The sequence below is a fragment of the Mytilus galloprovincialis genome, chromosome 1 (genome assembly GCF_965363235.1).
Source record: "Mytilus galloprovincialis chromosome 1, xbMytGall1.hap1.1, whole genome shotgun sequence".
Classification (NCBI taxonomy): domain Eukaryota; kingdom Metazoa; phylum Mollusca; class Bivalvia; order Mytilida; family Mytilidae; genus Mytilus; species Mytilus galloprovincialis.
The window spans coordinates 66,288,944-66,302,364 of NC_134838.1; the positions used below are offsets into that span (position 1 = coordinate 66,288,944).

The window sequence follows — 13,421 nt, forward strand, 5'->3', positions numbered from 1 at the left end:
TACATAATGCAGATGTTATGAAAAACTTAGGCACTTCTATCGATTAGAAATGGAGAACGGTCATCTTTTTTTGTATGTCTCCACTATGGGAGCGTAGTCCTCCCTTAACCTTGTTTCTGAAGTATACGATAGCTATTCATCTCTAGAAATTAATTATCAACTAAATATCATTGAAACATAATGAGTATATTTTAAGACCTCAATAAATTTTAAGTGCTACTGTATCTTTGTCAATATGCCGAATCAAAATAAAGTTTTACTTACTTACTTAATATGAAAAGACCACACCCACCTCAAATATATATATTTAAATATTATTTAAAGTAATCATTATATTAAGACAAAGAGATTTGTAAACCTTTTAGTATCATGATCCTTAAGCAACTTTTGCATTGAAGTAATAGAACAAAATGAAAATTACTTTTGTGCACTAGACAAAAATAGTGAAGAAAGTGGAATTAAACTATCATAGTTTTGGAGTGTAAAAAAATCTTTTGATGTTTTAGATGAATTACGTGCTTTTGATGGTCCTTTTGATTCTGTTGACAGTTTTGACTTTTCTAGTCTTTACTCTACACTTTCTAGTCTTTACTCTACACTTTCGAACAATCTTATCAAACTAACGTTTTCCTATTTAATTGAATGGTCGTTTGGTAAATCTGAATGCAAATAAATTTGCTGCAACACATTTAAAGCCTTCTTCTCTAACAAGAAAGGAGGCCTCGGTGGCCGAGTGGTCTAAGTAGTTACTACTGTAATCACTAGCCAGTCAAAACTGAGGTTGTGAATTCGAACACCGCTCGTGCGGGTACACTCGGCTCCAATATTAATTGACTAGGATTGTCAGTTTTCCTATCGAAGGTCGGTGTTTTTCTCCGGGCATTCCGGCTTCCTCCACCAATAAAAACTGGCCGCCACGAAATAGCCTAAATGCGGTGCTTACAGGTGGCGTTAAAACACAAAAAATCAAATCAAATCAAAACTTATGAGAAAGGTAAATATGCTAGATATATATACTGGAGGTGTGATGAGATGATTGAGGTGATAATTTTCTTCTTGATAATATTTATGTACGTTTCGGCAACAAAGTTTATCGACAGGTTGTAGGTATTCCAATGGGTCCTAATTGCGCACCTTTGATAGCTGAATTGTATTTGTACTGTTATGAATCCCAGTTTATGACCAAACTAATTCAACAGCACTTACCGTTATCTTGATGATATTTTCCCCGCGCTGAATAATCATTTTTTTCTAAATAAACTGCCGAAATTTACCAAAAGAACTAACTTTAAATAAATCAAATTTAAACGGACCGGTAATAACTGTCTTTTCCTAAATTTAGATATTTCGGGGTTTACACGGGAAACTCCACACTAAGATTTACGACAAAAGGGACGTTTTTTTCGTCCCTATTGTTATTTTCCTTTTTTGGATGGTGATGTTCCTTTGACACCATCTCATGGTGTTGACATTTTACAACTCGTTCGCTGGGCACGTGTCTGTTGTGACGGTTTTTTTTTTATTTTAACGAACGTAATCTCTGTTTTACTGATAAATTATTAAGCCAGGGATTTCGTTTCCACCAATTACTTTAAAAAACTTGAACTAAATTCTTCCATTGATATAAAGATTTGGTTTTGAAATTTGGTTATCAACTTATATCAAACGGGATAACACATTCTTGCTTACATATTAAAACCTTACAAGATATATTTTATTGGAAATAATAACAGGTTCTTTTTTTGGTATGATTTTCAACTATAATATTATGTATATGTTACAGTGAATTTGTATAATCAGTGATTATGTAGAATCCCTGATTTTTCAGGGATTAATTTTGTAGAATCACTAAAATCATTAGTGATTATATATAATCCCTGAAAATGACCAGTGATTTTACATATTCACTGAACATTTTAATATTTATTCTACAAATTCCCTGAAATGAATTTAGGGATTATCAATAATTCAAAATTACTTTGTTTGATAAAAATTTAATATAGACAAATTATCATTTGTTTTATCTTATTCCTTGAAAGTTTAAGTGAACATTAAGTCATGATCTAAATAGTTTAAAGGCTCCTACCGTCTCTTATATTTCATACAGATTACACTCTTTTGGGACTGGTGGGCTTTGATCTCGAAAAATTATAAATCTTAAATATCTGACGAAAAAAATAATTTGTGAATTGCAAACGTAATAAAAACTAGATATATACAGATATAAAAGTTCTATTTATCATGGGAAAATTTCTACGATTATAATGTAGTATACTATTATTTTGATCAAATTTGGAACTTGTTGGTAAACCTATTGGTAGCAAAGAATATAATTCACATAGACAATTATTTTTAGTTGATAAGCTTATCATCTACTTAATTTTAAGTCCATCATGCATGGTTTACCAATTCCTATGACAAAAAAAATTCTCATTGTAAATCCACATGCATGTTATTTGTGGTAAAACAAATGGTGACTGAGAAGGTTGTGGAACATCTGTTTTGTGTATTTTGTGTTCAAGTGAACAAGACTTCTAACTGAGAGAACTGACATAACTAAATGAATAGAAAAACAGACAGAACGAATAATTAGCAGTATCTGATATAATTCCAAAACAAAAGTATAATCAGGAGAGCGACACAGGCTCTTGAGAGCTTCTAGATTTGTACCTCGATCAGATGTTTCAATTTGTACTGAAAACTTTATTTCTCTTACACGTGTAATAACATCTGATTCGATATGTGAAGGACAAGTTTGTTTTTATTAAATGTGGATGTTGTGGTAAAAACAGATGTAACTGAAATAGATGTGAATGTAGAAAAGCAGGGAAAATGTGCAATAGCTTGTAAAAATAGATTATTGTTTTTGAAATATTGCTCTCGACATTTTAATTTATTGTGCTTAATGTTTAAGTATAATGTTCCTAACGTGCCGCGATATAGCCTTTTTGTGCTAATGCGGCGTAAAGCAACCAACAATCAAACCTAACGTGCCTAACATTTTAATGTATTGACAATATCATTTTAATTAATTGTACTTAACGTTTTACAATTTATGTTTATAAAGATGTTTTAAAGTGATAATTTTTGAATGAATTATTTAACTTTTATTCATTTTCTACACATTATTCTACATAAATAAAACATATTCATCATTTCAGTTATTATGTATAATCCCTGACATTTTTTTTATAGTGATTCTACATAATCCCTGAAAATTTTAGTGATTATATATACAATCCCTGAACTGACCAGTGATTCTACATAATCCCTTAAAATTTTAGGGATTCTACATAATCACTGATTATACAAAATCACTGTAACATATATATATATATTAAAAGCAACAAAGGTGCGGTTCCCGGAAGTTTGTTTTTTGTGTGTATTTTTTTTTGTTGTTGTGCATGTTCTGATTTCATGTCATATGTTATGTAATTATTTGAATACGGCAGGCATTTTTACTACTGCTTCTGAAGATTAAAGTTTTCTTAATCATAACCAACCGTTATATTACTATTTTCCCTTTGCATACACATGCAGGAATAGTAATTTTCGACTGAATCATAAAATAATTCCTTTCTACGTGACTCGGCTCAAAGATGTTTACACTCTGAGTCGTTTTATTTTTTATTAAAAAGCACACAATCTTCCTATTGGAACAAAAAGAAGGGTTGGTTTAATTTTTTTATGAAAAAATTATTACAGCAAGTAGTATTTCCTACAAAAAGACCGAACTTATACAACAACTTGAAGAAAAATTACAGTAAATAAACCCGTTTACATATATACTGTGTAAATATTTAATAAGCTACGAACCCGGATCAGATAACAAAATCGAAGTTAGACTAGTCTAGATATAAAACACATGTATTTGTACCAATATTTCCGGGGTCAATAAATAGAAACAATGCGTCATTTCATATACATATCCTTTATATATATATATATATATATATATAATAATAAATTCAATCGTGGTTGCAAACCTAGATCGAAATTGCATTATTAAATTAAAAGTAATTCAGCATTTGTCAAAATGAAATGCAAGTCATTGCAAGACTTCTCGCTGAGGTAACACTGAAAATTCGCGTTTTTTAAAATCTTTGGCAGATACATAGACATAAGTAATACAATATATGGCATGTCTCTGCTTTTTGTAATTACATTTTTTTACAATGACTGAACATGTTATGATTTATTACAAATTTTACAGAATCATGCAGATGTAGGAAACAGAAACTCAGCCAAAATTTAATTGTACCTAGAAAACGCGAAAGGCGAAATCCCCTTTTCCTATTATAATCATAATTTATTTCAGTTATCTATTCATAATTACTACAAACATAGATCTTTTAGTTTTCTTTATGGTCCATGCATTCAGTGGTCACGAACGGCAAACTTTATATAATTAAGGGATTTAGTTTAATTTAGTTTAGTTTAGTTTAGTTTAGTTTAGTTAGTTTAGTTTAGTTTAGTTTAGTTTAGTTTAGTTTAGTTTACCCACCGATGAACGAGTTTGTAATGTATGTAAATCAGATGAGGTCGAAGATGAAAATCACTTTTTACTGAAATGTGATAATTATTCTAACTACAGAATTAACTTTAAAAATATCATATTAAATATACTTCCTACATGTAGTGAAAATCAGCTAAATATTAATAGTTGCATTAATAGTAATTCTTTAAAAGTCCTGAAAGTGACTAGTTCTTATATGTCTGGTGTATAGAAACGAGATTTTAGCTTCTTATATAATTATAACATATTTAACTATGCTGTATCCATAGTTATAATGCACTGAAATATGGGCCTTTGTCGATTATTGTAATTGTGTTTGTGCCAATAAAATATTTGTACTGATTTGTATATCATATACTCGGGTCATTGACCCCCTTTCTATGTCTTATTGTATTGAAATGAATATCTAACATTTAAATCTGTATTTCTTTATTCAGTTTGTGAAATACAAAAAGAGAGAAAAAAACAACAGCAAGAGACTCACAAGAATTTCATTCCTCACTCGGCCGTACCGGACACATGCTATTCTAAATACACATTATTTTACAGTTATTCAATCAGTTATTTTTTTGCTTTTTTGTAGTTCTGACCTGCCGAGTAGTCATTGAACCATGAAAATAAGGTCAAGGACATTGGACATGTAACTGACGGAAAGTTTGTAACATGAGGCATCCATATACAAAGCATCCAGGTCTTCCACCTTCTAAAATATAAAGCTTTCAAGAAGTTAGCTAACGACGCCGCCGGATCACTATCCCTATGTCGAGCTTTCTGCAACATAAGTCGCAGGCTCGACAAAAATCAAACTAAAACTAACGACCTAACTGATGTACAAAAAATGAACAAAAAACAAATATGTTACACAACAATAAACGACAACCACTTGATATCAGACTCCCGTCTTTGGACATGCATACAGAATGTGTCGGGGCGAAACATGTTAGCGGGATCACAACCCTCCACTAACCTTGGATATTGTTGCAACAGTACAACATAAGAACGAACTAATAAAAACAGTTGAAAATCAGGTTTGATTCATCAGATGTATACAAATAGAAATACATATAACAAAAATATGTGAACGTGACTGGATACTTGTACAACCACACAACAATAAAAAGTACAGATCTGATAGTCCCCACTGACAGCTAGTTCAAAGCCAATAACAACTTGTATAAAAAAAAAAATCGTCGTATGTTATATCGCTTATGCTGTTGAAACAGTTATCAGAGGCGTAGCCGGACATTGAAATGGAGTTGTCAGTATGAAATGTTTTAATCACGCTTGTACGCTGAAAAAATGGAAACTAAAAAAGGAAGGTTGATGCCCCAAAGAGCCTGTGATAGGACTAACTAAAACTACAACAGACCAAACATACAATCAGCTCCTCCAAGAAAACACAATGACTTGCAAAGACCAGATTAGGACTTTCTGATTTATAACAGAAAATAAAACATTACAATAACATGGTATGGGTTCGTAGACCGTACAATGATCTGTAATTGTTCAAATCTTTGTCTTTTTTGTCTATATGGATAGATTTTTCATTGGCAACTATACCAGCTCATCTTATTTTGTAGGTCTTATATGTTTGTATTGTCCCTGGAGATGAGTAGACAAGATGCAGGTTGGTAATGGCAGTTATTTGATTGTTTTAATTTGTTAAATTTCTTCAATTTATAAAGACTCTGGACGATAAAGACATGTAATACAGACACAGATAATTTTGTGCATATACTTCACATGATGTCATCTACTTTTATTCATATACGTATTTCTTGTGTAACATGCTAAACAATATTTATTCCGTTATTACACTAACTGGCTTTACTTTTGGTTCTTTTTAGTTGTATCAGCTCATCACGTTTATAGTTAGTTTTGGACCTCCAAATATTTTGGCTGGAGCATCACTGAGGAGATACTTTAATACGGTCGAAGTATGCATCTGTTGCAATTACAATCGGTACAGTTATAATGTTAATATTATTACGTAATTAGTACGTATATCATGTACTGACTTACTATATTGTTTTTAGTTGTTATTAAACTTATGGTTTAATTAATTGTGTTAATATATGTTTTCATTTTAGTATTATTGTCATTTTGTTTATTTTTTTTTTTTTGGTTACATCGTCTGACATCAGACTCTGACTTCTCTTGAGCTGAATTTTCATGCGCGTTTTGTTATGCGTTTACTTTTCTACATTGGCTAGAGGTATAGAGGGAGGGTTGAGATCTCACAAACATGTTTAACCCCACCGAATTTTTGCGTCAATCCCAAGTCAGGAGTCTCTGGCCTTTGTTAGTCTTGTATCATTTTTAATTTTACTTTCTTGTGTACAATTTGGAGTTATGGCGTTCATTTTCACTGAACTAGTATATATATTTGTTTAGGGGCCAGCTCAAGGACGGCTCCGGGTGCGGGAATTTTGGTGACCTTCTGCTGTTGTCTGTTCTGTGGTCAGGTTGTTGTCTCTTTGACACATTCCCCATTTCCATTCTCAATTTTATTTCAGATGTTTTCAGACATACGAATTCCGATTCGTAAATTATTTCGATAAATTTCCCATCATTTTACTAATTTTACTAGTATATAATGCAATACAAATAATTCAAATAAATTAATTTTATATCTGCTTCAATAATGAGAGTAAATTAATTCATGTATATTTATTATTTCCATTTTAACCGTTTATGATAAGTTGACAGATCTTCTAACTGATATATAACATCATGTATTTATATATTATCGTTGACCATCTCAACGAGATTGATTTGCAATGATAATCTGTTTATCGCTATTTTACCGATGACGACGTTGTTAATTATATGTCAATTTCATTAGCAATGCCACGTGCCTCCTTAATTTTTAGCGATAATTTTCCATCTCACGCGAGTAGCACGACTTGAAAAATTATCACAAAATAATATCAAAGGAAACATGCAAAAAAAATCGACAAATATTTGTTACAGTTACTAGTACTAGTCAGATATGAACACGGCAGAGAAGAATGAGATAATACCCCCTTGAACATACTCGTTGTTTACATAAGAGCCTGTGTCATGTACTATAACAAGTCGATCTCCCTCTGCTGCCTGTACTGGTATGCTAAAGCTTCCCTCGTTCCAATTTTCTCCGTATGCTAATGTGACCCTGTTGTCGTTCTTTTTAAGCCAGACATGTAGATGTTTGCCGCCATTTGATCTCACTGTGCACGACACCAAGTACAGTCCGGCTTTAGGAACAATAAAATATCCTGTAGTTGGGTTGTACCCTCCTCCAACGTTGATTTGGACTTTGTCAAAAATTAAGATCTGGCCTTTTGCTAAAGGTATCATTCCACCTGTTTTGAAATGAGCAGTAAAGGCTGGTCTGATTTCTAAAATCAAACATAACATAATCATCAATAATAATAAGATAAAACACAATACACATCAAATATATACTCACAAAAAATAGAAATTGTTCGTTTCTAAAGGCAATGTAAATGCTTCGAAAATTAACTTTACATTTTTGCAGTTTAGATAATTGAACAATGTAAACATTTTTAGAATGTCGAAGACGTACAGTTGCTCTTTTTTAATTATAGACATTGCCTATTAGTACACGCTTGCATGTTGTTATGTCACATTTTTCTATGACTTAACTGGACGGATTGCTGTCAACATATTGCAATTTATTCCAAAAATTCTGACCAAATTGCAACTGCAAGTTCTTACTTATGTTTGAGATGTATCTACCCTTGTTAGGTGTGATACTTACCTGGCTGCTTTTGCTGATTTCTTAACAATCTTCCCTAGTTTGAAATGAATCTTCTGTTGTTTTTACAAGTTCTTACCTAGTTTGAGATATATCTTCTGTTGTCTTGACAAGTTCTTACCTTGTTTGAGATAAATCTTCTGTTGTTTTGACAAGTTCTTATCTTGTTTGAGATGAATCTTCTGTTGTTTTGACAAGTTCTAACCTTGTTTGAGATAAATCTTCTGTTGTTTTGACAAGTTTGTACCTTGTTTGAGATAAATCTTCTGATGTTTTGACAAGTTCTTACCTTGTTTGAGATGAATCTTCTGTTGTTTTGACAAGTTCTTACCTTGTTTGAGATGAATCTTCTGTTGTTTTGACAAGTTCTTACCTAGTTTGAGATGAATCTTCTGTTGTTTTGACAAGTTCTTACCTTGCTTGAGATGAATATTCTGTTGTTTTGACAAGTTCTAAACTTGTTTGAGATAAATTCATCTGTTGTTTTGCCAAGTTTGTACCTTGTTTGAGATATATTTTCTGTTGTTGTGACAAGTTCTCACCTTGTTTGAGATGAATCTTCTGTTGTTTTGACAAGTTCTTACCTAGTTAGAGATGAATCTTCTGTTGTTTTGACAAGTTCTTACCTAGTTTGAGATGAATCTTCTGTTGTTTTGACAAGTTCTTACCTAGTTTGAGATAAATCTTCTGTTGTTTTGACAAGTTCTTATCTTGTTTGAGATGAATCTTCTGTTGTTTTGACAAGTTCTTACTTTGTATGAGATAAATCTTCTGTTGTTTTGACAAGTTCTTACCTAGTTTGAGATGAATCTTCTGTTGTTTTGACAAGTTCTAACCTTGTTTGAGATAAATCTTCTGTTGTTTTGACAAGTTTGTACCTTGTTTGAGATAAATCTTCTGATGTTTTGACAAGTTCTTACCTTGTTTGAGATGAATCTTCTGTTGTTTTGACAAGTTCTTACCTTGTTTGAGATGAATCTTCTGTTGTTTTGACAAGTTCTTACCTAGTTTGAGATGAATCTTCTGTTGTTTTGACAAGTTCTTACCTTGTTTGAGATGAATATTCTGTTGTTTTGACAAGTTCTAAACTTGTTTGAGATAAATTCATCTGTTGTTTTGCCAAGTTTGTACCTTGTTTGAGATATATTTTCTGTTGTTGTGACAAGTTCTCACCTTGTTTGAGATGAATCTTCTGTTGTTTTGACAAGTTCTTACCTAGTTAGAGATGAATCTTCTGTTGTTTTGACAAGTTCTTACCTAGTTTGAGATGAATCTTCTGTTGTTTTGACAAGTTCTTACCTAGTTTGAGATAAATCTTCTGTTGTTTTGACAAGTTCTTATCTTGTTTGAGATGAATCTTCTGTTGTTTTGACAAGTTCTTACTTTGTATGAGATAAATCTTCTGTTGTTTTGACAAGTTTGTACCTTGTTTGAGATGAATCTTCTGTTGTTTTGACAAGTTCTTACCTTGTTTGAGATGAATCTTCTGTTGTTTTGACAAGTTCTTACCTAGTTAGAGATGAATCTTCTGTTGTTTTGACAAATTCTAACCTTGTTTGAAATGAATCTTCTGTTGTTTTGACAAGTTCTTACCTTGTTTGAGATGAATCTTCTGTTGTTTTGACCAGTTCTTACCTTGTTTGAGATGAATCTTCTGTTGTTTTAACAAGTTTTTACCTTGTTTGAGATAAATCTTCTGTTGTTTTGACAAGTTCTTACCTTGTTTGAGATGAATATTCTGTTGTTTTGACAAGTTCTAAACTTGTTTGAGATAAATTCATCTGTTGTTTTGCCAAGTTTGTACCTTGTTTGAGATATATTTTCTGTTGTTTTGACAAGTTCTCACCTTGTTTGAGATGAATCTTCTGTTGTTTTGACAAGTTCTTACCTAGTTAGAGATGAATCTTCTGTTGTTTTGACAAGTTCTTACCTAGTTTGAGATGAATCTTCTGTTGTTTTGACAAGTTCTTACCTAGTTTGAGATAAATCTTCTGTTGTTTTGACAAGTTCTTATCTTGTTTGAGATGAATCTTCTGTTGTTTTGACAAGTTCTTACTTAGTATGAGATAAATCTTCTGTTGTTTTGACAAGTTTGTACCTTGTTTGAGATAAATCTTCTGTTGTTTTGACAAATTCTAACCTTGTTTGAGATGAATCTTCTGTTGTTTTGACAAGTTCTTACCTAGTTTGAGATGAATCTTCTGTTGTTTTGACAAATTCTAACCTTGTTTGAAATGAATCTTCTGTTGTTTTGACAAATTCTTACCTTGTTTGAGATGAATCTTCTGTTGTTTTGACAAGTTCTTACCTAGTTTGAGATGATTCTTCTGTTGTTTTAACAAGTTCTTACCTAGTTTGAGATGAATCATACCTTGTTTGAGGTAATACCTACATTGTTTTGATAAATTCTTACCTATTTTCTTAGTTTAAGAATACTATTCCATATTTTAGGTGATGCTTACCTTGTTTTGCACGTGCTAACCCTTTTTCCACTTCCCTCTTTACCAGAGCAGTTAATTCTTTTCCAAGGTTACAAGTATCATCGTCACAATATACAGCTATGGAAGGTGTGTACGTGTTGTACAAAACAAGAAATATAAGCAATTTGGACAAAAACTTTTCCATTTTAGAGTAAAGTGTCTTAGTAATGTCTGAAATAGATTTTTAGTTCATTCAACCTATTTATATATTCCTGCAGCCAATAGTAATTTCACCGCAGGAAGGTAGCTAAAAGGTCATTGTCAAATTTAAAAGGATATGTTTTTTCCGTTTCATGTTATAATGTTGAAATAAAATGTATTATATAAAAAAGATGTGGTATGATTGTCAACGAGACAACTCTCCACAAGAGACCAAAATTACACAGAAATTAACAACTATAAGTAACCGTACGGCCTTCAACAATGAGCAAAGCCCATACCGCATAGTCAGCTATAAAAGACCCCGAAATGACAATGTAAAACAATTCAAACGAGAAAACTAACGACCTAATTTATGTACGAAAATGAACAAAAAACAAATATGTAACACATAAACAAACAACAAACACTGAATTACAGGTTCCTGACTTGGGACAGGCACAAACATACAGAGTATGGCGAGTTAAACATGTAAGAGGGGTATATAAATATTATGTATATTTTATCTTTAACGGGAAGAAAAAATTTATGATGGAAGAGATTATTTTGCATTTCCTATTTTTTTTGTCCATTTTTAGAACGGTGACCGTCTTATGCTTATGGTATTTATGTTTCTCAACTTGTTCGATTCGCTCGTGTTTGTAACAAAAGTATTTGATTTTAACAAAAAGAAATCTATGTATTACTGAAAAATTATTACACCAGGATTTTCGATATCATATAAACTTTATCATCGGTACAAGGACATTATTCGTAAATATAAATCAACCTACAGACATACGTTCGGGTTTTTCACTTTCAATCTTTTATGGAAATATTCTTTACAAAAGCACAAAAATGTCGGTAATAACTTCTAAAGCTACCCAAACCTTTAAACAAACTTATTAAGAAGGTCTCTTTGACAAATTTCCCATTTCCATTCTCAATTTTAGAGTGTTTTTTTTTTTACCAGGAAGTCACAGTGTATAAAGTGCGAATACAGTTAGTTCATTTTCACTATCATATGCGAGTATGTCTATTGTAGAATAAAGGATCATGGGAAAACTGTATTTGTTTACGTTTCAAAAATACCAAAATAATTGATTTGAAGTTAAGTTTCAACATATTTTCATTGTGATATGTCTCTTTCTAATGTACAAACATAGCACTAAAGTTCAAATAAGTGTTAAAAAAGCAACATAATATAGCATTTCGATTATTGAAAGCGATCCATTTTAACTATAGATTCGATGAATTATCACTATTAGTGAAATCATTTCTGATATAGAATTTTCGAAGATGCGAGGAATTTTTATTGTAGATTTGTGATAAATGGACTTGCAACAAATGAAAAAACTTAGTTTATGACTTTAATATTTATTATATTTTCAAATTGAAATACAAACTCCCCATGTATTCATCAAATATATGGTTATTCAAACTTGTAAAAAAAACGCTTCTCAAAATGTCATATTGTATTCTTAAAATCACATTTTTCCTTGATTTTAACAAAAACTTAAAAGACATCTTTTTTTATATTTGTTTGCAGTTAAAGATTGATATGGCGGAGTTTAAGTGCACTTTTTTTTAGGATTTACTTCATTATTTTCTTTTTGATCTAATATTGCGTAGACCTACCGTGATCTGAATGTGCAAGGCTTTGGTCATACTTTAAACGAAATGTCAACAAAACAAATTGTACTAAAATCAAGGTGAATGTAATTATTGTATACTTGATGCAACTGGCTTAATAATTTCAAATTGAAACACCCCACATTATTTTCTGAGACATCAAGAGAAAGAATCATTTTAATTCGACAAGATCAAGAAGGTTTTGTATTTTTTCAATATGAAGATATTACAAACGCCATTGCATATACGGTGGTATTGGATTATTAAAAGTCAAACATCGCCAGTATTCCTCACAGACAATCCTTATAACATGTATAATGTGTAATAGACAAACGTCATTGAAGACTCATGGGTGGCTGTTATCTGCTCTTTGGTTGGGTTGTTGTCTCTTTGACATATTCCCCATTTCCATTCTCTATTTTTTTTTTTAAATTCATCGTATTATGAAAACGAACATTTGTAGTGTACTATAGGTAATGCTCTTAAACATGAACTAAGCTACCGGTTAACCGTTGAATCGGTCGAACGATTATCCGAGTAACCGGTTAGGCAATATTGTACGATTTGACAACACGTATATTATAAATATGGACACCCTAAAGATTCTGTCCTTTCTGCAGGAGGGAAACCCATTTACTGATGACAAGTCTTTACGAAATATTGAAACTGGTGTCACTGCTGAATCTAGTGTAAATGTGGACCAGGCGAAAGAAATCGGCATGATGATAATAGAATCTATGGCTGGTAAAAATATCCTTGATTATACTTTCAAAAAATCAAATCATGCAATTACTTTAAGCGTAAAATCTGCAATAAAAGTGTGTGGAGAATCAGTACAAGTTGATCCTCAGCTTCTTTTTCAACGTTTGATTACAGTATTCAATGATTTCTTTGA

At 31.6% G+C, this 13,421-nt stretch overlaps 1 protein-coding gene and 1 long non-coding RNA gene across 2 annotated transcripts; one reads left to right on the forward strand and one right to left on the reverse strand.

The window, feature by feature from the left end:
- The first annotated feature begins 4,844 nt into the window (after window positions 1-4,844).
- LOC143082054 (uncharacterized) lies at window positions 4,845-6,609 on the forward strand. Its single transcript, XR_012980246.1, has 2 exons — window positions 4,845-6,143; window positions 6,364-6,609. It is a non-coding gene; the product is annotated as an uncharacterized LOC143082054 (long non-coding RNA).
- A 562-nt stretch (window positions 6,610-7,171) lies between these two features.
- On the reverse strand, window positions 7,172-10,971 carry LOC143082039 (complement C1q-like protein 3). The gene is made up of 2 exons (XM_076257618.1): window positions 10,739-10,971; window positions 7,172-7,896 (listed from the first exon to the last, which is right to left on the reverse strand). The coding sequence occupies exons 1-2, from the start codon at window positions 10,899-10,901 to the stop codon at window positions 7,499-7,501; spliced, it is 561 nt and encodes a 186-aa protein (XP_076113733.1). The 5' UTR covers window positions 10,902-10,971; the 3' UTR covers window positions 7,172-7,498.
- Between the last annotated feature and the right edge of the window lie 2,450 nt (window positions 10,972-13,421).

What these genes read in the sequence shown, in the direction of transcription:
- LOC143082039 (XM_076257618.1), bottom strand. Translation starts at nt 10,901, where the DNA reads ATGGAAAAGTTTTTGTCCAAATTGCTTATATTTCTTGTTTTGTACAAC. An exon ending in GTTAGCACGTGCAAAACAAG is followed by an intron (nt 7,897 to 10,738) that starts GTAAGCATCACC and finishes GTTTGATTTTAG; the next exon opens with AAATCAGACCAGCCTTTACT.